Source organism: Triturus cristatus, chromosome 8 (genome assembly GCF_964204655.1).
Source record: "Triturus cristatus chromosome 8, aTriCri1.1, whole genome shotgun sequence".
NCBI lineage: Eukaryota > Metazoa > Chordata > Amphibia > Caudata > Salamandridae > Triturus > Triturus cristatus.
In genome coordinates, this window is record NC_140591.1 from 1,686,199,177 (window position 1) to 1,686,224,120 (window position 24,944).

Below are 24,944 nucleotides of genomic sequence, written 5' to 3' on the forward strand. Positions count from 1 at the left end.
CTCGTTTTTCGAGATTCTAGTAGCGAAGGGCCGATGCATAGAAGGTGTAGTAGCGACTGTTCTTGATCGTACAGGCGACATTTTTTTGTTGGCATGTAAACTTCCATTTCGGGGTCAGATCCTTCGTGGAGGGAATGATCCTAGCCGCAACAGTGTCAAATAGTGCTTTTTGTGATGAGAGAAGTGGTGAGACAAATATGGCTGGGGTTTCAGCAACGGGTACGATTGAATCGCAGCCCATGCATGATGCAGTTTTATCCATTGGCTGAGGTAGAGAGGCTGCATGGAATGCTGCACTATCACCTCATATCCAGCTGCTCATCACTCCAGGGCGGATCCTTCAATGGCAGGTGAAGTACAGAGCCAGCAAGTCAAGGACCACTCTCCTCTTTTATCCTATTCTTCTTTACTGTTCCATCAGCTCCAGGCCTTTCACAGCCGCCAGCTTCATGATTTTTCATGTTATGCTGCACTTCCGCCAAAACTGCTGCCAAACACTTTAACTCACTCAGCACAAATTCTATTCCTCATCTCCCGACGGCTCCAACTCTCTTTTTTGGCCACAAAACTTGATATGCAGCTGTGTGATCTGGCTGGAATCCTCCTTCTCTAGCAATGCCTCTGCAGCCCTGTGGCAGGAGATAAACATGTGTTATATCTACCACTGAATCTCCTTCCACACAACTTGGGAAATGTGTCTGTTTTGCCATTAGGACTCTCCAGCTTCTACGCACATACAAGCACCATTCATTACCGACTACAGGCAGTCTGCCAGAATTCACGCCTTGTGTATACTGCCAAAGCTGGTTTTCAACTCTATGCTAGACCGTGCCAGTATCACTCTCCCAGGCTGTTTTTTAGGTGCCCATCCGATAGAACTGTGTGTTCTGCCTTCATTCCAAAGCTGCCATTTACCCCCTCAGGATTCCATTCTTTCTACTCCACTGTATTTCTGGAAAGTGGGACGACGGGAGGGTGGGGAAGGCCGAGTCGCATAGCGGAGTGGTAGACAGTTCATGTCGCAGGTGATGAGAATGGGGGTGACCCTGAATGTGAGGCAGCCCCACATTCAAGATCCCCCTCAGCTCCCAGGGCCTTTGACCCGTCCTAATGATTAACTAAAGCAAGATGTTTATGCATTTCCATAAATATAAAATGTTTACGAATGATGAAAAACACTCTACGTTGCATTCAGCAGCAAATCAACGTTGCATGATATAATTTGATTTACATACAAAATAAAAAAGAACAGACATTGGATAAACAATAGATCTGGCGTGTTTTAGGGATATGAGTACTTTGTTGCAATGGTGGCATGTTTGTTGTTGACACACATGCATAGCAATAATATGCAGATGTATGCACAGACTTATGCAGTTAGACAACAGGTATGCACGCATGTGAAAACAGATGTATAAAGAAGTTATGTGGTTATATAAAACGATGAAATGATTGTGGGAAGGCTGAGGGTGCTACTATAATGTGCAAATGGCTATGAGGTTCAACAGCTGGATGGATGCCAGTGTGGATGGATGAACGATTAGTTACGAGTTGATGGATGAACACTTGGGTGTCGGTGGATGGATGTGGCATGGAACTGGGCAGACGGATGCAAATTGTAGTAAGAGTACTGTAAGTAAGAATAAATCTTATTAGGAGTAAGAGTAGATTAAAACAGGATAAAGAGTTGTAATAAATAGAGGTAAATACACGAACAGTAGAAGAAAAAGTAATTCTGCAGGAAGTACAAGTAAGTGCAAGTATGAATCAATATTAAAGTAGGGTAAATTACAAGAGTGGCTGTAAGCAGGAGTAAGAGCGCGCGTCTGAGTAAGTGAAGAAGAACAGAATCAATCAGAAGTCGGCAGAAGCAAGTAGCATTAGCAGTAGAAACGTCAGACTGAGCATGTCGGTGCCAAAGCCCTTGTCTGGGTCCCAAACCACCTTGACTCTTAAGCTGACATTCTTACTACTTTGTCCTCTTCTCTTCTACTGGACGAAATGCCATGTACTCGAACCTGCGCCCATATTTCTTGCCCACTGTTCACAGCACCCTTGTGTCTGGCTGTACCATGTCCTATATACGCTATGTAAAGCGCGCTAAAAACCTCTTGGATGAAGTCAAAGCTACAGAAATCTTTAAAATAAAAAGCACAAATAAATAGGCGAGTATGATTCCAAGTAAGAGTAGGTGTGAGTAGGATTAAAGGTTGATGTAAAAGTAAATAAGAGTCCGCTTTAAAAGCACTGTTGATGCATCTGGTTCAGTAAGTGTCAGCACTCCTCTTCAGTCCTGAAAACAGCCTGTTAAAAGCGGCCCTGGCTCTTCGCTTACTGTACGGACGAACCCCTCATCCGCAATCCTGAGAACGTGCTGTGTTAAAAGTACCCTGGCCGTTTTGCTCATTGTACCCCACATTGGCAGAAAGGATAACACCCAGCTGCCACACACAGATGACTGTGGTGTAGAAAAGACAACCTCCTCAGGCAACAGTCCAAGGGGTAGAAATCCAGGCAAAGTCATTTCCATTAAATGCTTCTTCCACCGAAATACACTCATTGCTCAGCAGCCTCCATCATTCATGCACTGGAAATCATACACACTACTGAGCAAGCTGACGTCATTCACAGCTGTAGAAATGTAAACATCTGCAAAATTCCCTGGCTGGATCCAGGATGCGAGGGATTCTACCATGATATTTAAGTTATCCCCCAACATATCGTCAAGGTAAGTGCATGGGAAGTTAAGAACAGTAAATTTATTCATCGCTGCGCGCGCTCGCCTTGTGGAACAGCTATTCATGGAGGTTGATATTCCTAACCCTAGATATTGTGACAGACAAACTTAATGTGAATGACACTTCAGAAGGCGCTTCCTCGCTATGTATTTGTGTGTTAATTACAGGAACTCTGGCATCATCCAAAACTTTCTCTAGCCAGACCAACCAAGGAATGACAATTGTTTCACTTATTGGATATATATTCAATATGCTTTTTAAAATGGGATCCCACAATCATTTGTCTAAAGCTGATAGAATCAAAATCCTAAGTTTAAAAGAATGCAGTGAGTGATGAACAGAAAGTAAATTAATTGTACTACTTATACAAAAAAATAATACTCAGGTGCAATAGTCAGAAGTCCAGTAGCTGAGGTGTATATTGTATATATGACTGTTTATTCGTCTTAGTTGCAGGTAAGTTCCAGTAGTATGCCTCAATGAGAATCCCCACCAGGAACAGCTTCGCACCCCTCCCGCACCAAAACATTCCAACACATCACCATGCACCAATATTCCATACAGGACACTCATACTGGCTGAGCAGCAGGTTATGACAACAGGTTGGACTTAAATAGCCAGTCATGCATAATTACAATACACCTCTGTCCCAGTAAATTATCCAGGACAGTCACAACAAACGGGTCACCTAGGCTTTGGCACCAATTGCCTCCTGGCAGAAATTTCTTCCAGGACTGAGTCTATCTCTAAAAATACAAAAGGTGCGACCCATCTCCTACCTGAGCAGTAACCTGTGCAGACATTTCCAGACTCATGCATCCAGAAGAGTGGGCACATGCTCCAGGTGCATCGGGCGTGGTGCGAGTTAGGTCATATCACCCCAATTCCGAACTGCAAGATTAAAGGACGCAGCCTCCGCTGTTCGATGAACTATTGATGGTGAGGGTTCGGGTACGAAGGACACACTGCCTGCATCCAGGAAAGAAATGTAAGATTTGCTTAGTGTGCAGCCAGTTCTAATACAAATTGTTTTAATCACATTAAGAAAACAGCTCTCCTATCTGGGACATGGAGATGAGCACATCTTCAGCTAGAAGCCTTGCAATTATGGGACTGCTACACAGGTAGATGTCCTGCTTCCTGCCTGCAGGAGCAGAGGATGCAGCAGGTGCTTTGAAGGGTTTGGGGCAGTATGCACTGGCCGCTATTTGCACAGACACACAGCCGCCTTTCTGAAGGCTAAGGAAAGTGCAAAAGGCACACTGGAGCTTGCAGTAGTGTGGGTCTGTAAACAAAGATCAGGGGCACAAACTGGTCCCTTAAGTACAGGGTGTGAAAGGAACAGATAATCGGGACACTTAAGGTCTTAAGAGGGCGTGTGAGGTGCATAAATATGCCCAGTTGCACAGACAAATGCAGTACTTCCAATCTGCACGGCAAGGTGATAAATTGAAGTCTGACCAAAATGAGTTGCATATGGCTAGTCGCCTTCTGTAATTGTAGATGTATGGAATTATAAGTGGATAACAGTGGACTATAGGGATGTTTTTTACTGAGGGGTTCAGAGTGATGTCAAATAGAAAACGAGAGCAAAGCTTGATTTGTTTATGTTGTGACTCAGAACCCCAACATGAAAAATATGCTTGTAATGGACTTTTTACCCATCAATAATTGTATGTTGTGTATTGCAGCCCAAATCGATCTGCCCCGCTTTAACCGGCTTCGCAGAGGCAGAGAAAAATGGAGGGCCATACATGATATGGTCTCCCCTAACTGTCCCAAAAGTAAAAAATAAATACCCTACCTGCCATGCTTAAACAGGCCCCATCACCTTACCTGCCTTCCTTCTCCTCTTGCAGTTGTGCTTTCTGCCAAAGCAGATAAGCTGCACTGCATGGACACACTCTAAGACAGCTCTCGCAGCCGGGCCTGGAAGGCCTCATGGCAAAGCAACAGCGCCTAATAGGTTTTGCTATCAACTGTGGCAACGTCATAGTGAGGAGATATGACATTTAGAAACAGAAATAAACATTAATGGTTTTCTATCAGAGTTATATACAACAACTTAAATGATTAAATGGAATCCCCCAGAAGAAATAACACTGCTTCAGACTGAGTCAAGCATTTCCATTTTCAACTATGTGTGGTTCAGACGTATGTGATGCACTCAAGGCTGTGATGGGGAACAGGTTGAAATCGGTAATTAAAGGTCAGCGGTATAGGCATGCCCACTGTTTTCTGGTGCAGACTGATTTATGTACGTACATTGGATGCTGTAGAGTTTAAACGTGGTTACAAGTCGATGCTTTAAAGAGACACCCTGCTTCATCCACCTCCGTGGCTGGGACAAACAGCAGCATTTTAGAAGAGGAAAGAGGGAGATTTAAAAACAGCAAAAGTAAGCTTTTTCTTTGGGCTTCAAAAATCGGGAGTCTCCCGTCTGCATCGGGTCTATTGACATTTACGCAACAGGAATGAGATGCACAGACACATACCACTTCCTCCCCTATGTGCACATTTCAGGCAAGAGGCAACTGCACATAATGCAGCATGGTTGCTGTCTACATGTTGTAGTGATGTAGTAAATTATACTGTTTACGTGGTGCATGCTTATACTACACATGTTCAGGTGTTAGATGTGGTGGGGGCTTCCTGCAGGTGGGGCCTGGTGCACAGCACACAGCAGGTGGTGTCTGCAGACATGGCTAGTTGCACGGGAGGACTTTTTCCTGCCTGGGGGTGTAGTAGAGATGTGTTAGGATGAAGGATTTCCTCAGGCTTGAGGGGGGAGCACCGGGTGAAGGAGCTCTAAAGACGGCTGACACCGACGGTGAGCTCACCTGACACTGCGTGCTGCACGGGAGGGCGGGGTGGGGGGAGTTTGGGCTTCCGGGAGGCCGGGCAGGGTCAAAGGATACCAGAGGCAGGAAGGGATCAGTCTGTATGGTCCACAAATGCACTGGATGCAGGGAGAGGGGTGAGGCTTGGTAAAGGTAAAACACGTGCAGATGGCTGGCAGAGGACAGAGTGGGGGATGTAAATATTACTAACCCACTACAGGAGAGGATAGAGTGAGGATGGGAGTCAGGGACCAGCTGCACGGGGGGGGGGGGACGTTTCATAGAGGGTAATCCTGTGCACTGGGGGCATGGGAGCCGGGGGGGGTGCACGGGGGCCAGGCTGGAGCACTCGTAGTTCATGTGGTGGGGGCCAGGCTGGACCACTCGTAGTTCATGTGGTGGGGGTCAGGCTGGAGCACCCGTACAGATACAGCGCTTCCTCACCGAGGGTGCACACAGGCTGAGGAGCGCTGATGCCGGAAGAGGTCGGTTGGGCTCCATACAGCTGCGCAGGTCAGGGGGGTAAATAACCTTTGCCCCTCGGACACCCCGCACGTGCCGCGGTTGTCAGGCTCCGCTTCGGTACACGGGGGAGGGCGAGCGGCACTGCTTGTGCTGTCGCTGCCCACGCCGCGCCGGAAGTGCCTCTCTATATCACGCAGCAGCGGAGCTAAGCACCAGGAAAATACCGTGGTATTCTTCCGGGGTCATGCGAAGACACGTGGGCTCCCCTGGTTGGAGGAACGCGCGCTGAGCAGCTTGTGCCTCCGCTGCCTCCGCCGCCCCGGTAGCGATGGATCTTGTCCTGCAGCGAAGCGGCTATTTATTTATTTATTTGATGCTTTTTAGGTCTCGCCTGAGACAGCGCTTTAGCGCTGCTCTGGCGAGACTTATAGTAAGCGAGTTTTGGAAGTGCAAACAGTGGCTTTTCAGGCCTTCAAATACAGTGCATGTGCGCCGTCCGGGCGCGCGCACCATTTGGAGGCCTGAAAGCACTCGTTTGCTTTCACTTTCGCGGGACACACGGCCGCTTTAAAGTGTGATCGCGATCACTTACATTTCGCAGGCGCTTTGATGTTCTCAGTGAGCCGTGCGGCCACTGCGAACATCAAAGCACCCGCGAACCAACGAGCCCTCCATCCAAATGTAACCCTCGCCTACACCCCCTCTCGACAGAACCTAACCACCTACCCCCTGCTCCACCAAAACCAACCTCAAACTATGCCATTCCCCCATGCTCCGACCACAGTAAAGTCTCACCCGTTCCAATAAAACAACCCCTCCCTAACTCCAACACACAGGCTAATCTCGACAAAAACACATCCAAATCACCTCTTCGTAAACACAACTTTGGCCTCCCCCCCCCCTCCCCAAATTAAAACCTCGCCCCAAAACAGGAGTCTAAGAAAATCAACTCAGGCCAACGTCCCCTTTCCACAAACAAATAACCTCGAACCGCCCACCCCTTTATCCGTCAAAACGAACCTCGGCCAACGACCTGCTTACCGACCACGTTACATCTCCATTGCGCCCCACAGGGCAACCTCGACCAACCCCACCTTTTCATTAAACTACCCGTCTTCCACCTACTTAACTCCAAAGTCTCCCTCCCCTATCGAGCAAACTAAATCCAACCAACAACTTTGAAAGATCAAACCCAACCGCCCCCTCTCCTACACCCTCCTCCCCCCCCCCCGTCCGATTAAAAAGCCAGTTCGAATCAGCCCCCATTCCAAAACACTAAATAGGGGCAAGGAGAAGATAAAAGGACCCCTCCAAACTAGTTCCCCACCCAAGTAGTTGTCAACAGGTAATGACCCGCCGCATTACACCATTTTTCCTTGCGGGTGGACGGACGCAAAGTCCACTGCTCAAGGACAACGCCGGGTCCAAAGGCTTGTTTTCCTTCAGATTGCCAGCGGCCCTAAATCACCGCTCTTGGTTCATTAGTTCACACTTGAGTGCAGCAGGGGCGGTGGTGGGAACAGAGGGGCAAATATTTTCTGATCTGACTCGATAACAATAATTGGATTATTCGTGCCCCGTGTCCCCGCAGGAAATGATTTCTTTCTGCGCGCTTGGAAACAGACGCACGCAGACAGGAAGTTCGAGTAAAACAGAGGTTAAAGGGTAGTGCGCTGCAAGGAATTAACACAGGGCTAATTTTAGCTCGAGTGCTGTTTCTCATTCTAGTTTTATGGGAAGTGGGGACGGGTCTCACAGAGATGGATATCATAGGGGGGAATGCGGCCTCCCTCAAACTGCACTCGCACTGTGGAGAAATATATGCGCGGCTGTTAAAAATCCATATAAGGAGGCCATCAGGTTCTGCTTTTATTGTTTTTATTCTGACTTATGGCTCGCATACGCTTGTATTATACTTGTTTTTGTTTCACCAACACTTGGTTAGACTTTCTGCTAACGCAAGTAGCTACAAGAACACAAGAATGGAGAGAACGACGTCAGACCAAACTCAACATTGTCCGACTACAACCAGGATGAATCTCTCAAAAGGCACGCTCAAAACCAGCACACACTAAACCAGTTCAAGCCAAATCAAGGGAAACCCAAACCACATTGAACAAATCAGCTCGGCACAGTACAAACTGTTCTAAATCCACAAACCAAGCCCAGGCCAGACCAGCACACACAGCACATCTAAAACTAGTATAGTTAACATAATACTGGCCGTGCTAACAAAGTAACAGCAAGAACCATGCCAATTCAGCAACAAGTATTTGCAATGCAATACGTCTCGCAGTTGTTAAAAGTTTGAGCTATTGGCATTGTAAATGGCAATGCCTTTTATTTATCTGTGGGTTTTTAAAACATAAATAAAAGGCATTGTCATTTACAATGCCAATAGCTCAAACTCGTATAAATGCGAGACCTATTGCCTTGCAAATGCTTGTTTATATAGCGCGGACTTTACCCGAAGGTGTCAGAGCGCTTCACAATAGGAACAGTAATGATACATGAGGAGAAAAATGACACGTGAGCATGTTACAAAAGCAAACGTTACGTTACATGAGGCAATAGTGACAATTGTGCAAGTATCCGGAGCAAACAAAATACAAGAGGTAGCAAACGATACGTTAAATGAGGAAAAAGTGACGTGTGCATGTTACAAAAGAGTACAGAGTACAGGTAGAGGTATAATACTGCACTAAATGGCAGACACTCGAACCACAAGAACACACTCTGAAGGCCCTTCTATAGGCATGGAGAACAGAATTTCCTATAATGGAAGGACTTCCTGCAGATAATAGAGAGGGCGTGAATTAAATTTGGAAGTGTATTTGAAGGAGGAGAGCTTTGAGGTCAGTTTTGAAGGCCTGGGAAGAGGTGGTGGTCCGGAGCTGAGGCGGAAGTGAGACAGGAGACCCCCGGGGGAGGAGGGGGCAGGCCCTGCTGGGGCCCCAGAGGGCAGGCCCTGCTGGGGCCCCAGAGGGTAGGCCCTGCAGGGGCCCCAGAGGGCAGAGGTTACTAGAGTGACACTTACGAATGGCCCGGTTAGGCCCAGTGACCTGGTGTGGGGGGCCTCGGGGCAGGAGTGCAGTCAGTGCTTGAAATGGAAGGATGAAAGCGCAGGCACTGAGTACCTGCGGTGGTTGGTGATAGAGTGTGTGTTACACATCCTTTGCTCGGTTGCTCTCTTTGCACGCTTCATGAATTCATTCAGGTATCTCATGTATTCTTTCAAGTATCCACTTGTTCCACCTTCTGGAAGCGGTTACACTTCAGTTGCACTGTGGCGGTCCAGATGGAGGATGCTCCAATAAAGTGCGGCTCAACTGAAACATCTGAAAACTCTTTGTACTACACCTGCTTGTTTCTGAGAAGTGCCGGCACTCTCCAATTAAAAGTATTACGTCTCTCTTGAGAAGTGCGGGTACTCTCCCTCTCAAAATAAACAAGCATTGGCATAGCCAATAGGTCTCGCTTTTGGGACCTTATCAGTATTTAGTTATGCAGCACAATATCCTTCGTGCAACAACATCACCTGTTGCATGGCTAAACACTTATAAGGTCCCAAAGGCGGGACTATTGGCTATGCCAATGCTTGTTTGTTTAGATGGCAGTAGGTTGATCCTGTTAATTGTTGCATTCTTTGATCCAGTTTCGTATGTTAATATATGTGGCACCAGTAACCTACAGATGGCTAGGTGGATGTTAGCGAAATGTAGATGTTTGAGTGTGAATTCGTCTGTAGGCATTTTCATTGAAGGAATCGCTTTGCAGGATACGGCGACCTGTTGCTTAAATAATGTATGCTGCTTGAGGAGGGATGTGGTAGCATGACAGTAATGCACAATGTAAGGATTTGTGTTATAGTTTCGAGGTTCGGATGCTATGTTAAAAAGAAGGCTGTAATAAAGTTTTGTAAGGTTGTTTCAGCCAAAGACAGAAAGCGCATCAAATCTTAATTAATGCTCTGTATACAGTTATTCCTAATAAGTTAATGCATTCTTACAGCTGGTAGGATATCTTAGCGAGTTCAGTGTTCACTGTTGTAATTTGTGTGTAATATACACACTGTAGAGTGGTCTACCCTCCGATTATTTAAAAACTTTTAAAAACTGGCGAGAGTGCACTTTGAGCATGTTGCCAAGTACCAATATTTCGTGTTTTTTAACACCGCATTTTATTAGTTTGAAATGAATATTTAGTTAAAAGGCCATGTGTCCTAAACTATATGTGACCTAGCTGTACATTTACCAGTTATACAAAAACTTTTCATCTGCATACTTACTTAACTGGCGAGTGTGCACTTCAAGCATGTTGCCAAGTACCAATATTTCAAGTTTTGTAACACCGCATGTTTTCTGTTTGAAATTAAGATTTGCAATATACACAGCTGGCAAAGGCCGCAAAGGGCAAAAAAGAAATAATGAAAGATAAACACAATTGAAAATGGAAAAAAAGCGAAAGGAACTTAGACTTCTCACAAAAAATGAAGAGAGAAAGAGAGGGTTAAAGGTGAACGATAATAAAAGGCGAGAGAGATGAAGAGGGTCGCCATAAGGGAAGAAGCAGAGAGATGAGGGAAGCAGAAGAATGAGAAAGAAGAATAAAAGGTAGAGAGGGGTGAACTGATGGCTTATCCGCACTATCGCATATTATATGTTTTACACGAAAAATTGCTGGTTTACATACTATTTGATACTAAGCGTTTTATCAGACACCTGTTAACATTAAGCCCCTGGAAAGCATAGATTCTATATAGATTGGTGAGCTAAACGCGCGCTTATAATTTGAATTAATCAGCAGGTCATAAATTGGAGAATGGACAAGAAAAGGGGGTAAATAAAACAGATTGAGTGGGATGAATAAAGGGAGTGAGAGAGAGAAGCAGACGAGAGAGAGAGAGAGAATGTAATCAGATTTTATCTGTAGTATAGCTCAACTGCCCGAGCGAGTAGGGAAAGGACTCCAGGGTTTAAATTAGGGAAAACAAATGTTTGTTATCCGGGACTCCCCTAGCTTTAATGCATTATTACAACTGTCAGGATAGGTCAGCGAGTTCTGTGTTCACTGCTGTAATTTGTGTGTCATATGCAGGCCGCACAGTGATCTACCCTCCGATTATTTTGAGGCTGAAAGGGCAAATGCTACTAGGATGGTGACAGCAGGCACTGTACCAGGGGGCAACTTGATGTGTGGCATAAAGACGGGTGTTTTTATAAAAATGTACACCCAAGACAACATTGGGAAAGCCAACGTTTAGCACAGTACTAATGATACACAGTTGAAACTCAGTTATATGCCTGTGAGAGGCAGGTGCTCACGTGCGCGACCAACAATGTTTTGTTTACCTTTCACTGGGCCTACCTATGTTTGTATTTTAGCCCAGACCAACCCGAACAGGACGAGGCGTGAAAGAAACCAGGGAACGGGTAAAACTTTGATTTCAAAAGCGCATTTATAAACCCGCCTATCGCTTGGGATATGGCATTTGTAGATGCCTTTCGATGAAAAGCGTTCTGGAAAACACTAGTTTAAATTAAGCCCCTGTATGGGTAATGTGGCGCTGCCAGGAGTGCTGGGGTTTTTGTTTTGCTTTAGTAAGGTGGATATGTTTACAAAGAATAATTAAAAATAAACGCACCTTAGGAGACGCAGCCTTGTTACAAACACCTCGTTTGACTGCCTAGAAAGAGCCTAAGGCGAGGTGGGTGGGGAGGAGGGGGGGGGGGGGGGGGGTCTGTGGTGAAACTAAGCAGAGTCTGCCCTGGAACCATTCCACGGCCTAACCTGTTGTTCTAACAAATCTGCAGACTAGGGACATGTGTCCACAATTAAAAAGGTGGCTGTAAAAACATCCTAAGGGAGGACAGCGGTAAACAAGCACCGGAAGCTGTAAATGTATTAGTAAGAGGATACGAGTTTAAGCAAAGGCAGCAGCTTTTGTAAAGGCAATTCTTTTATCACTATCTGGCACATGTATCAATGTAGGCTTTTGCGATTCCTTAATTGCGATTATTAAGGAATCGCAATTAAGGAATTGCAAAAGCCTATGCATGTAGGAATCGCTATACAAATAGCGATTCCTACACATTCCTTAATTGCGACTTGCAAATTGCGAGTCGCAATTAAGGAATGCCGTCCCATTCATTCCTATGGGCCTCCAGGCCCATAGGAATGAATTGGAGATTGCATGAGCAAGTTGCGAGTACCAGTAGGTACTCGCAAATTGCTCATGCAATTTCAAGGGTGCAAGGGTATCAAAAGGACACCCTATTGCACCCTTCAAATTGATCTGTGCACATATGTTGTACACACACATGCCCTAAGGGCATGTGTGTGCGCAACATGAAACTTTGAAAAATGCACAAAAGTGCATTTTTCAATGTTTTTGCAAATTACCATGAAGTTCAACCTCATGGTAATTTGCTCCCCCTATTAGCGAAATCGCTAATTTTTTTACTTTAATGCATTGCATGTAAGGAATCTCAATTTGGGATTCCTTAAATACAATCGCAATTTAAGTAATCGCAATTTAGAGATTCCTTAAATTGCGATTTTTGCATTTGGGATGATGTATCCCAAATGCAAAAATACCGATCGCAAAGGGGCAGATTCGGAGAATCTGCCAGTTTGCGACCGGTTTTTCCTTTGATGCATGTGCCTGAAAATGTTTATTATTTCAGAGGAAATATTTGTATTTCTATGCAGTTTACACAATGTTACTGCTTTATTGCTTTTTAAATCAGATGGGTTACTTGCACTAGCGCATGGTAAAACAGATGTAAAACAAGCATTGGCATAGCCAATAGGTCTCGCCTTTGGGACCTTATAAGTGTTTAGCCATGCAGCAGTTGATGTTGTTGCACCAAGGATATTGTGCTGCATAACTAAATACTTATAAGATCCCAAAAGCGAGACCTATTGCCGCTCGAGGATTTGGACTTGGCTGAAGAACTCTGCGGCTTCTCTCCTACACCGGTCATTGCGTTTTGAAGGACGCCACGCTGTCTGCTGCTTTCTGCCAAAGGGGAGAGTTTGTCATCGGATAATCACGCACTCGGGACTGCGAGGACCAGGGTGCTGTGCGCACTGCACATCAGCTGCACCTGGCCCTCTTCCCGACTCCTCCCCCGCAGACCTTATCACGACTCGCGGCCCCCGCTTCGCGGGAGCCGCTCGAGGATTTGGACTTGGCTGAAGAACTCTGGGGCTTCTCTCCTACACCGGTCATTGCGTTTTGAAGGACGCCACGCTGTCTGCTGCTTTCTGCCAAAGGGGAGAGTTTGTCATCGGATAATCACGCACTCGGGACTGTGAGGACCAGGGTGCTGTGCGCGCTGCACATCAGCTGCACCTGGCCCTCTTCCCGACTCCTCCCCTATTTCCGCCTTCTTCTTCTTCATTACTATACTACCGCCCACACGCGTTAGCGGGACGCGTGCGGGACGAGAGCCGGGGCGAAGACCGGGCAAAGAGCGGGCCGTTTGAGGCCGTTCGAGAACGGGCGTGATCGGCTCTGGCTCAGTGACTCTGGACCTTGTGTATTCCATGTAAACAACGCGTGAACCCGGAAAATGTCTACAAGAGAAACAAGAAGCAAGACCATGATGGCCACAGGGAAGCCACAAGGTACTTTAGACACTTATTTCGCTAAGGCTGGATCACTCCTAATCGATGAAATCTCCATCCTAGAAAGACGTATTTCTCAAGAAATAGAGTGGGTAAGGAGATCGTCATTGGGCCCACTTGCCCATGCAACATCCCCCGCACAAAGACTTGAACATACATTACCAGATAGCGGGGAGAGGGGTGAAGACAACAATGATATGTGTGACATAGTTGGACTGTCAGGCTCTATTGCTACCCATAGTGAATGCGATATCTCACCATCGGTGGACCTTGCCTTACTACCCTTACCCTCCTTAATGGTCCCTTTGTTACCATCCACTCCAAACATTGTTTTACCTCCGTCGGAGGGAATTGTTGAGACAAGGGACCTCCAACATAAGATCACAAGGCAGAGAGAGAGGGAGGGAGCAATCCCAAAAAACAAAGAGAGGGCACAGAGCAATAGAGGGAGAAAACCAAAACCTGTTAATTATCAAACAGTAAGTGTTGGAAGGAATAAGGGTGTCTCCAAGAAAGGGCAAAAAATGATTGCATCAAACAAATCACCAATGCCTAAAATATCAAGGCAGACTCCCATTAATACCAGTATTAACATCAACTCTGAGGAGGAGGATATCACTCTTTCTGATATCAGAGTATTGTTGAGGGCAGCGCTCCAACCCTTGGAGGCACGTCTAGCAAAGATGGAATTCTGCCTACATAAGATCGAAAAAGTTCTGGCACATTTATCAGGTACCCGGCCCCAAGACACCCAAACGCTAGAAAAAGGGCTGAATCAAATCTCTGTGAAGGATAAAATAGTCCCGACAATCAAAGAAACGGCCCCTGTGGTAAATCATATTAAAACCCAATCCTCTTGCCACAACGTGAATTCTCAACCCCTAGACTTGCTAGCAAATACTTGTGAAAGTGAAATTCATGGTATCGCTAATGATAAAAACCCGAGGATAATAAATCTGCCACCAGAGGCAAGTCCGTATATAATTATTCTGGCTGGCATCCCCGAACTAAAACAATCCGTCCGTGAATCCACTGAATCGTTAAAAAACAAGGTCATTAATTGACTTGCTACAAATAGACCCCTCCCCGAAGGTGCAAGGAGTGAGATTCTCATGAAAAGAAGAGCACCATGGCTTGGCTCCACCTGGAAATCTATTTCCGGAGACTGTGTCCTGGTGAACTTCAGGGATCCCTGGACTGTCTCCCATATTTGCAGCTGGCCATATCGAGATAAAAGGGACCCAAATTCAAGTTCTGCCGCTATCCTTCTTTTACCCACCCCCTAGATTGGATCAGGGTGAAGAGGGCTGGGATTTAGTAAACATTAGAGGGCCCAAAAACGGAAACAAAGAAACAGGGACTTTATATCCACCCCAAAGACTAGATCAGCTAGAAGATGGTTGGGAAGTAGTAAACAGAAGAAGGGTTAGATGGGGTAATAAAGAATATGGGATTCCCCGCCATGTGAGCATGTATTCTGATGACTACCCTACAACCTGCAACAGATATAGCAATTTAGATCTGGTCGATTGACTGAGTAAAAAGGGCAGCCGAGAGTATAACGGAGATGCGATTCAAACCCTCTCCCAAATCTGTATGACGCCTCCCTCAGTGGAATTTACCATCGAGGAGAGCTCCATTTCTGGTGTGAGGGAAACTTTGGGCGTTCCCTTCCCATCCCCTAATAAGGAGATAGAGAAGGCTCTGCGGGCTACCATATCCACAATCACCTCCCCCGGTTCCCTAGCTAGTAGTAGTTCAGTTTCAAATACATCATTAAATAACCCTCGCCCCCCCTCACTGAAGCTACTTTCCTGGAATGTGGCGGGACTGTCAAATAAATTGCACTGCCCAGACTGGAACTCATATGTTGAGGCCAAAGATATCTGTTTGTTCCAGGAGACCTGGGCCCGGGAGGAGGTTTTACACAATGGTTTTGCTACATTTTCCCATAATGCGAAATGGGGAGGCAAAGGACGACCGTCGGGCGGTCTTGCCACTTGGGTGGCTACCGTTTTGGGATGCACGGCTACCTTACTTCCCATTGATAAGGAGGATATTCTAGCCGTCTTGTTGGTATGGCCTAACTCAGGCAGGCTCCTGTTGATAAATGTTTATTCCCGGCCAGTCAGCGGTTCGCAAGAATCACGCACTATGGCCGAGCTTGCGGACGTTTTAAGTGAAATTCCGGATGCCACCCCCTTTCTAATTGGTGGTGATTTTAACTGCCATTATGAGCCACTCCTTAGCCCTTTGGACGGTCTAGCTCAAGAGGAGGAGGCGCTCTGGTCTATACCCCCACTGTCTGCATCGGGCCCTAGAGTCTGGACACCTTTAGTCCTCCAAATTACTTCATTAACATTAAAATTTGGCATACGGGCATGTAATGGACGGATAAAGTCGGACATTCCGCCGAAACATACATATAACAGAGCGGGTAGGGAATCCAGGATTGACTATATTCTCGTTCCTATGGCCTCGTGGTCACACATCAGAGATTTTTGTGTAGTCCCCAGGGGGGATAGTGACCACGACGCCTTGGAACTCGAATATAACCTTCCCGGTCTTGAGGATAGGACCGCGCAATCGCCATCAATAGAGACAGGATTAACTCTCACCAGTAACCGGCGACGAGTCAAGTGGGAGAGACTAGTATCCGACCCAGAGAAACTATCCAGGTTATATGCCAGAGTAGTTCCCTCACTTGCCAAAGCATGTGAATTACTGGAACAAGACATTACCCCAGACACTCTGAAACGATGGGGTTCACTTCATGAGGACCTTATAAAGGCAGTCTCTGGAAGTCTCTTTGTTACCCCAAAAGGGGCAAATCGATGCTTCCCGTGCCCCTCCTGGTATAACAATACTTGTCGTATGGCAAAAATGGATCTGTTGGTCTCACTAAAGGAGGCGAAGGCGCGTGACGAGATCAGGGCCAGGAGATCGGCCTATAAGCGCTTGATCACCTTAGCAAAAAGCGAATGGGAGCATGATAAGTGGGAAAACATCAAAAACGCCATGGCATGTCGCGATTCCCGTGCATTTTGGCGCTTCGTGAATACAGGCTCAGATGCGCTGCCCTCTGCTATTGAGCCTAATATCTCGCCTCAATCTTTTACACTGGAAGACCGTGGTAATCCAGGGCGGCACCCTATACACGGTCTTCGTCGATTTACGTGCAGCGTTCGATTTGGTATGTAGAGACAAACTATGGGCTGTGCTGAATGATTTAGGACTCCCGGCTGACATCCTCTCATTATTAATTAGACTTCATCACGGCAACTTTGCTAGAGTGCGGTGCGGCAGAGCAGGAGCTCTATCTGAGAGTTTCCCGGTACAAACAGGGGTTAGACAGGGGTGTGTACTTGCACCGACCCTGTTCTGCCTCTTTGTGGACGGGGTCATCAAATACATATCTGGGATAAAAAACATCGATGCCCCAAAGCTCAATGGCAGCAGGGTCTCTGCAATCATGTTTGCAGATGACACCCTGCTGCTTTCTAAATCCCCCATGGGCCTGCAACGGGTGTTGGATGGGTTTTCAAATTTTTGTAGAGAACGCGGATTGGAAATCAATGCGTCTAAAACAAAATATATGATTTTTAATCCGCACCCACAGACACGACCAAACCCCATGATAGGCTCTGTTAGACTAGAGCGAGTCTTTACGTTTGATTACCTGGGGATAACGCTCAATCAAAATATGACCTGGGACTCACATAGAACGAAGGTACATTTAAAGTTAGTACAGTCAACGGGTGGTATTACTAGGATGCTATCAAGGTCAACGTACAAACCACTGGGCCCACCCCTCCAAATCTATAAAACGCAGGCTAGAGGGGCAGTCTTATATGGGGGAGAGATCTGGGGACATATAGCTGACCAGAAGTTACTGATTGTTGAGAATAACTTCATAAGACAACTGGTAGCATTACCAACTAGCACCCCACTCACCCCTCTAAGACTTGATTTGGGCCTCAGATCTATCACGGAGGAGTTGGGCCTTAGACCTTTGATTTTTTGGCGCAGGCTATGGAGCTCGCCGGAATTATCAAACTATCGGGCTGAACTTACCGAAATTCTCCGCCTCCCAAAAGCGGCAGAAATACCATGGCTAAAATATGTGAAGAATAATTTTGAAATCCTGGGAATGCCGGAATTGTGGCTAGATCCGGAGAATGCATGTTGTAGGACTCCACGTAAAGTCTTAGCTAATGCTTATTTTGAACACAAGCTACGTGTTATAATGGAGACCACGCGTGAGGGATCCCTATCAAACCACTTTTTTGCTATAAAAGTCATGTATAGCCTAGAGACCGTTTTGATAATGTAGGTCCCACATTAACACGGAAATTATTCATGCAGTGGCGATACGGCACCCTTCCTCTGAGGGCACGTACAGAACACTGGGCTAAAATACTTACTACGGCCCACTGCCCAACATGCGCAAATTTGTGGGAGAATGACCTGCATATAATATTCTTTTGTTCAACATATAATAGATCTCGGAAGTATTGGCTCATTCCACTCCTGAGAAATTTGGGTATTAGGACTTATTTTCCTGCATATAGATTTCTAAAGACAGATCTTTCAGCTCCCACCGTATTTGCTGTTGCCAAATTTTTAACTGCAATGTGGTTTATTAGAAATCGGTATATTAAGTCCAATATGAATGCGTGATCTCTGAATGTTTTTTTTTTTTAACTTACGACTGTTCTTATGTATTTTATTCCGTCCAACTGTTCTTATTGTGTAAAATTGAACATATGCATTTTATTGTACTCTTTGATCCAATGTGATCGAAATATAGATCATGATGATGATGATGATGAATAGGTCTCGCCTTTGGGGCCTTAAAAGTGTTTTGCAATGCCGCGCAAAGTCCTGGCTTTATTCTTGAAATTTGTGAGACAGTCATTAATACTATAAGAGTAAGACCCGTCGGCATGTTTGGTAATCCTGCCCTAGTTGTTTGAATAGATGACTGCATGCAGGGGTGTGTTTGCATGCAGCTCTTAGCTCACTGTGCTAGATTACTATTGTAAATTGTGAACTGCATAGTAAGTAATAAAAGGATCTCTGTGACAAAAGCAGAAATCCACAGTGCCATACACATAAAATACACTGCTGTGATCTGCGTGGTACACTTTCTTTGCAGCAGTCATATTAACCCTTAAAATTGGTTACCAAAAAAAAGACATAAAACAACTAGTTTATAACCTGGAGAATATTAAAAAGGCTAAACAAGCACATTAAATTTACAAGGAGAAAATCACAGCAAAGAAAGCAAGAATGTGTGGCACTGCAGAGAAGTGTCCAATTCAATAGTCCCATGTTTTAATCTCTCGTGCTACATTTCTTTTGGTTTGCAATGCCAAGCAAGGACATCTGTAATCTTGATTCAAGAGATCCGCGACTACTTTCTTAGCAAAGGAGTTTACATCGCAAACTAAATAGAAAACCCACAGATTTCTCCTTACAATGTGGAAAAACGAAAAGTTACAGGATATATAAAAAGTTTTCCAAGACATGCCCCTTGCAGGAAAAAAAGCATTGACATAGCCAATAGGTCTCGCTTTTGGGACCTTATAAGTGATTAGCCATGCAACACTTGATGTTGTTTAATGAAGGCTATTGTGCTGGATAACTAAAAGACTTATAATGTCCCAAAGGCGAGACCTATTAGCTGTGCATTGTGGGGGCCTTATAAGAGTTTAGGTAGAGCTATTGACTTTGCCAATGTTTCTAAGCTGTGCTGTAGAGAAGTGTGGCTGCTGCGCAGCATTCTGAGAAGTTGTAATTAAAAAGTGTAAGAAGCACTGAGTGATGCTGTGGTGTCGTTGAGTGATGCTGTGCTGGTCCTGAGTTATTCAGTGGTGGTGTTGAGTGATGCTGTGCTGGCCCTGAGTGATGCTGTGCTGGCCCTTAATGATGCTGTGGTGATGCTGATTGTTGCTGTGGTGATGCTGATTGCTGTGGCGCTGCAGAGTGATGCAGTGGTAGCGCATAGTGATGATGTGGTGGTGCTGACTGATGCTGTGGTGGTGCTGAGCGATGCTGTGCTGGTCCTGAGTGATGCTGTGGTGGTGCTGAGTGATGCTGTGGTGGTGCTGAGTGATGCTGTGGTGGTGCTGAGTGATGCTGTGGTGGTGCTGAGTGATGCTATGGTGGTGCTGAGTGATGCTGTGGTGGTGCTGACTGATGCTGCGGGAGTGCTGAGTGATATTGTTGTGTCCCTGCGTGATGCTGTGGTGGTGCTGAGTGATGCTGTGGTGGTGCTGAGTGATCTTGTGGTGTTGTTGAGTGATACAGTGTTGGCCCTCAGTGATGATGTGGTGTCGCTGAGTGATGCTGTGGTGGTGCTGAGTGTTGTTGTGGTGGCGTAGAGCGATGCTGTGGTGGCGCTGAGTGATGCTGTTGTGGCCCTGAGCGATATTGTTGTGGGCTTGAGTGATGCTGTTGTGGCCCTGAGCGATATTGTTGTGGGCTTGAGTGATGCTGTGGTGGCGCTGAGTGATGCTGTGGTGGCGCTGAGTTATGCTGTGGTGGCGCTGAGTGATGCTGTGGTAGCGCATACTGATGCTGTGGTGATACTGAGTGATGTGGTGTTCCTGAGTGATACTGTGCTGAGTGATGCTGTGGTGGTGCTGAGTGATGCTGTGGTGGTGCTGAGTGATGCCGTGGTAGCGCATAGTGATGCTGTGGTAGTACTGAGTGATGCTGTGGAGTTTCTGAGTGGTGTTGTGGTCGTGCTGAGTGATGCTGTGGTGGTGCTGAGTGATGCCGTGGTAGCGCATAGTGAAGCTGTGGTAGTACTGAGTGATGCTGTGGAGTTTCTGAGTGGTGTTGTGGTCGTGCTGAGTGATGTTGTGGTCCTGCTGAGTGATGCTGTGGTGAAGGTGAGTGATGCTGTGGAGTTTCTGAGTGATGTTGTGGTCGTGCTGAGTGATGCTGTGGTGAAGGTGAGTGATGCTGTGGTGACCCTGAGTGATACAGTGTTGGCCCTGAGTGATACAGTGTTGGCCCTGAGTGATGCAGTGTTGGCCCTGAGTGATACAGTGTTGGCCCTGAGTGATGCAGTGTTGGCCCTGAGTGATGCAGTGTTGGCCCTGAGTGATGCAGTGTTGGCCCTGAGTGATGCAGTGTTGGCCCTGAGCGATGCAGTGTTGCACCGAGTGATGCTGTGCTGGTCCTGTGTGATGCTGTGGTGGTCCTGAGTGATGCTGTGGTGGTGTTGAGTGACGCTGTGGTGATGCTGAGTGATGTTGTGGTGGCGCTGAGTGATGCTGTGGTGGCGCTGAATGATGCTGTGCTGGCGCTGAGTGATGCTGTGGTGGTGCTGAGTGGCGCTGTGGTGGTGCTGACTGATGCTGTGGTGGTGCTGAGTGATATTGTTGTTGCACCAAGTGATGCTGTGGTGGTCCTGTGTGATGCTGTGGTGGTCCTGTGTGATGCTGTGGTGGTCCTGAGTGATGCTGTGGTGGTGCTGAGTGACGCTGTGGTGGTGCTGACTAATGCTGTGGTGGCGCTTAGTGATATTGTTGAGTCCCTGAGTGATCCTGTGGTGTTGTTGAGTGATGCAGTGTTGGCCCCGCGGAACTGTGTACTGCTGCACCTGTGAGATAGCGCTGAATGCCACAGCTCTATCCATTACAAAATTTAGTACATTGACAGCTTTAGCACTACCAAATGTAATGACTCCATTTGTTCTCCTCTCGGGGATTGTGGTACTTTGAAATTTGGGACCGCGTAGGAGGCAGGGCCCTACCCCTGTCTATCTCGGTATTAGCGAACCGCGAATGGTCAATGTGGTATGTACAAGTGTTTTGTATAGCGTTTTAGCGATAAATGCACTTTGTATACGATATTTTACATTGATTTCGTGGGTTCCATCTTAGAGCGGTGGCCATCTTATGGTTGCCCTCACATAGGCTACACATTACGAACAAATATGGGCCTTTAGATCACATGTGCTTTATTTGACTTCTCTGTGACCTGTGCAGCTTGGCTCCGCTGCCCCAGGTCAGTCCGGTCCCACAAGCTGCCCGTCCTACGGCCACCTGGGATTAGCATCAGGGTTTGACACACCATAAAGCCTTTTCATCCCACACAAGCCTCCGGCTAATCTCTTTCACACCTGACTCTTCCTGCTTTATGGCTTGTTTTACAAACAGGAGATGCCCGTGTTTATTGGGGCCTGTTGATATCTGATGTGGGATCTGAGCCTCGCTGGGTAAATAATTGTGGGCTGGCTAAACTGGAATGTGGGATGGTCATCATGACTCTGCCTTTTCGTTTGTAATGGATACATGTAGATGACCATATCGTAAAACAAGGAATGTATGCCTGAAGCATGATATTTTGTATTTAAGGAGAAGCCCGTTTCTGTAACTTTAAGCAGTCTCCTGAGAACATACATTGTGTTGTACTTCAGTTGGCGCCCAACTCGGGACGATTTCAGTGGTACCAGTCCAAGCCAGAGGTTCGTGAGGAGCTTCGTGTGGAAATTCTGGAGGAAGGCCGCCACTTCATCGACCCCTGCATGTCGACGTGGTCCGAAAGTCTTTTCTGCGAGGTTCTCCACGTCCCGACGGCTACGAAGGACTGCTGCCCTGATTAATCGCCCTGTTTTGGACCCTTGACGATTTTGGTAGAGCGAAACAATCGAGAGAGTCTTCTGGTGACGCCATCGATCATCGATATTCAGTTAAGTATAAGTGGAGCGTCTCCCAGTTTGTTTGGTATCCTTTGGGATTTTTGGTATCCTTCGGGATCATTTTGATTTGGAGCTTGCAAGTGCCAAAGCCAGAGGACTCGTGTATTCACAAGACTATCGTATTCGATAATCCTTTGAGGTTTGAAACTAGACTAGTGAGCGAAGATGCCTGGTTCTAGTGTATTTGGAAAATTGTTTTGTTTGGGTTGTAAAAGGGATTCCCAGTTAGAGGATTCATGTCCGGTTCCTCCAATTGGAACTCCAACTTATGAGCTTTATGTGAAACATGGCGTGGGCCCCATTGCATATAATGAAGTATGGATCCGATACACCAGAAAGGACGGTGTTTTAAAATGGCCCCAAAATGGTAGTTTCGATACAGATATCTTAGATAATTTGGAAGTTAAATTGTTTAAAAAGAAAGCCCGGCCTGCGATGTTTGATTCTTTCCGCCTATGGCGAAAGGAAGCCAAACAGAAGGAAATTAAGCTAGCGAAAAGGAATAAGAGAGAAAGAGGTATGTCAATGATGCAAGCAGCTGTGCAATTTAAAGATAATGAGGAGGAACAGATGAATGAACAGTTACATAGACAGCGCAAACTAGGGATCAATAAATGTTACCCTGTTTGGTCACCCCTTGTGCAACATGAAGCAAAAGAGAATGAGAAAGATTCCCTAATGTCCCATTTGCTAAGTTCGCCACCCCCGTATGCGTAAAATGCCACAGCGCCTCCACAGCTCGTGAATGTGCAGCCTCCAGTAAATATGCCGCAAGCCTTCCCACAGCCGCCAGCTCCTCCTCAGCCGGCTCCTATCCCTGCAGTGCAGCCCTCTCAAGGGCCGCCAGTTGTGTTACCTATTGCCTCCGCGCTTCCTGCGACTTTGCCTAGCACATCAGCTGCCTCCCCTGGTGCTCCTTCTTACACTACCCAGGTACCTGTATCTGAATCCGCTTTTCTTCCCTCTGTCTATCCCCCCGTTTTCGCCTCAACTTCTCCTTCAGCACAACAACGTCTAGCTAATGTAGTTACTAGTTTAATGTCGCCTCTCTTTGGGTCATCTAGTATGTTTACAACGTAAGCAATTGCGTAGTCAGCTGCCTGGTCCTGACGAGAAAGAGGTGTTAGATCATCTGGCACGTAGGTGGATTGGTTTCCCTTCACTCTATAATGTGGAATCAGTTGTTAACGTTTTCCACCAATGGGATGCCCCAAAACAGAGATATGTCTTTGACAAAATGTGTGAATTCCTCTGTGAGGAATTGGAGGATCATGGTTCAAACCCAAACCCGCAGGAGTTATGTCGAGTGTGGTTTGATTTTGAAACAGGTGCAATTGTGGGTCCCGATGTAGATGGAGCAGTTGCGACTTTACTGTCCTTCAGGAATGGCGATTGTCAACAATCATTGTTCGAACAGGAATTCCCTGTGGGGAAAAAGGGAAAAGTGCGACAATACCCTATGAGAGAAGTCCCTCCGGTATGGAAGGAAGCCGTTGCGGCTGATGCCGCTCGAAATATTGCTGCTGCCCCAGCTCATTTTCAGCGTGTTTGGGTACATGTCCCATGGAAGCGTTCTGAGGTGTTAGCGCCTAAGCAGACATTGCCTGACCCCCGTAAAAACCCTGCAGGATATTATAAGGAGTTATCACAAACTGCAGAATCGTGTGTCATGAATCTAGCTGACATAGATATGTTGTTTGGGAATGTGGTTCCACAGCCTTTATGGGGATCCATTCGTAATGTAGATCACGCTGCAGAGTTGGGTAACACATGGGCTAATATCATTGCTGCAGACGCTGGCCAAGTGGGTGGCGCGAAGCCTGACCCTTTGGTAACAGACCTCCCTTGTAGAATTATTACCTACATGAAAACTATAATGCCCGCGATGCGCGTAAATTGGGATAAACTATCTGCATGCAAGCAGAAGAAAGATGAGACATTGTCCGATTTCTTTACAAGGTTTGAAGAAACGTTTATTGACCACAGTGGTCAAGACATGAGTACTGAAGGTGGCCAACGGTTATTTGTGGATACATTTGTGCAGAATCTACTTCCCGAGTTGTGTAAGAAATTAAAAGATTCAGAAAGTTCTTGGGCTGTTTCCTCTTCAGCGCAAATACTGGCTACTGCACAGTATTATGAAAATAGAGATAAAGACGAGAAGGATAGAACAGACAAGAAAACGAAAGAACTGAAAACGAAGGTCCTTTTACAGCAGGCTTATCCGCCACGTGGAGGACAGAATAATGATAGGCAAACCCAAGGTATCTATCAGCAACCCCAACAATTTCAGAATAATCAGCAAATGAATGGGTATTATCAACCACGTATCCCTGTAGGTCCCAATCAATGTTCATATTGCAGAGAGGAAGGTCATTTCAAGTATAGTTGTCCTAAATTAATGCAGCGTACTAGTAATGCGTATGGCGCAAGAGGTAGAGGTGGTCAGCAAGCTCCTAGAGGCAGAGGGCGTGGAAATGTTCCCCAGAACGCGCGTCCTCTTCCGCCTCAAAATACGATAAACAGCTTTGATCAGCAAGCCAACGCGACTGG

At 46.4% G+C, this 24,944-nt stretch overlaps 1 protein-coding gene across 3 annotated transcripts in view; it reads right to left on the reverse strand.

The window, feature by feature from the left end:
* Nucleotides 1–6,224, reverse strand: part of LOC146808606 (uncharacterized) — a 70,569-nt gene extending 64,345 nt beyond the window's left edge. The window contains exons 1-2 of one of the 3 annotated variants that reach the window (XM_085623626.1): nucleotides 6,023–6,224; nucleotides 3,518–3,707 (exon numbers count right to left, since the gene is read on the reverse strand). In XM_085623626.1, the coding sequence (XP_085479752.1) occupies nucleotides 3,518–3,553 (36 nt within the window). In that variant the 5' untranslated portion in view covers nucleotides 3,554–3,707; nucleotides 6,023–6,224. The remainder of the gene's footprint in view (nucleotides 1–3,517; nucleotides 3,708–6,022) is intronic. The other 2 variants (XM_085623627.1, XM_085623625.1) reach the window with 2 other exon arrangements.
* Nucleotides 6,225–24,944: the final 18,720 nt, after the last annotated feature.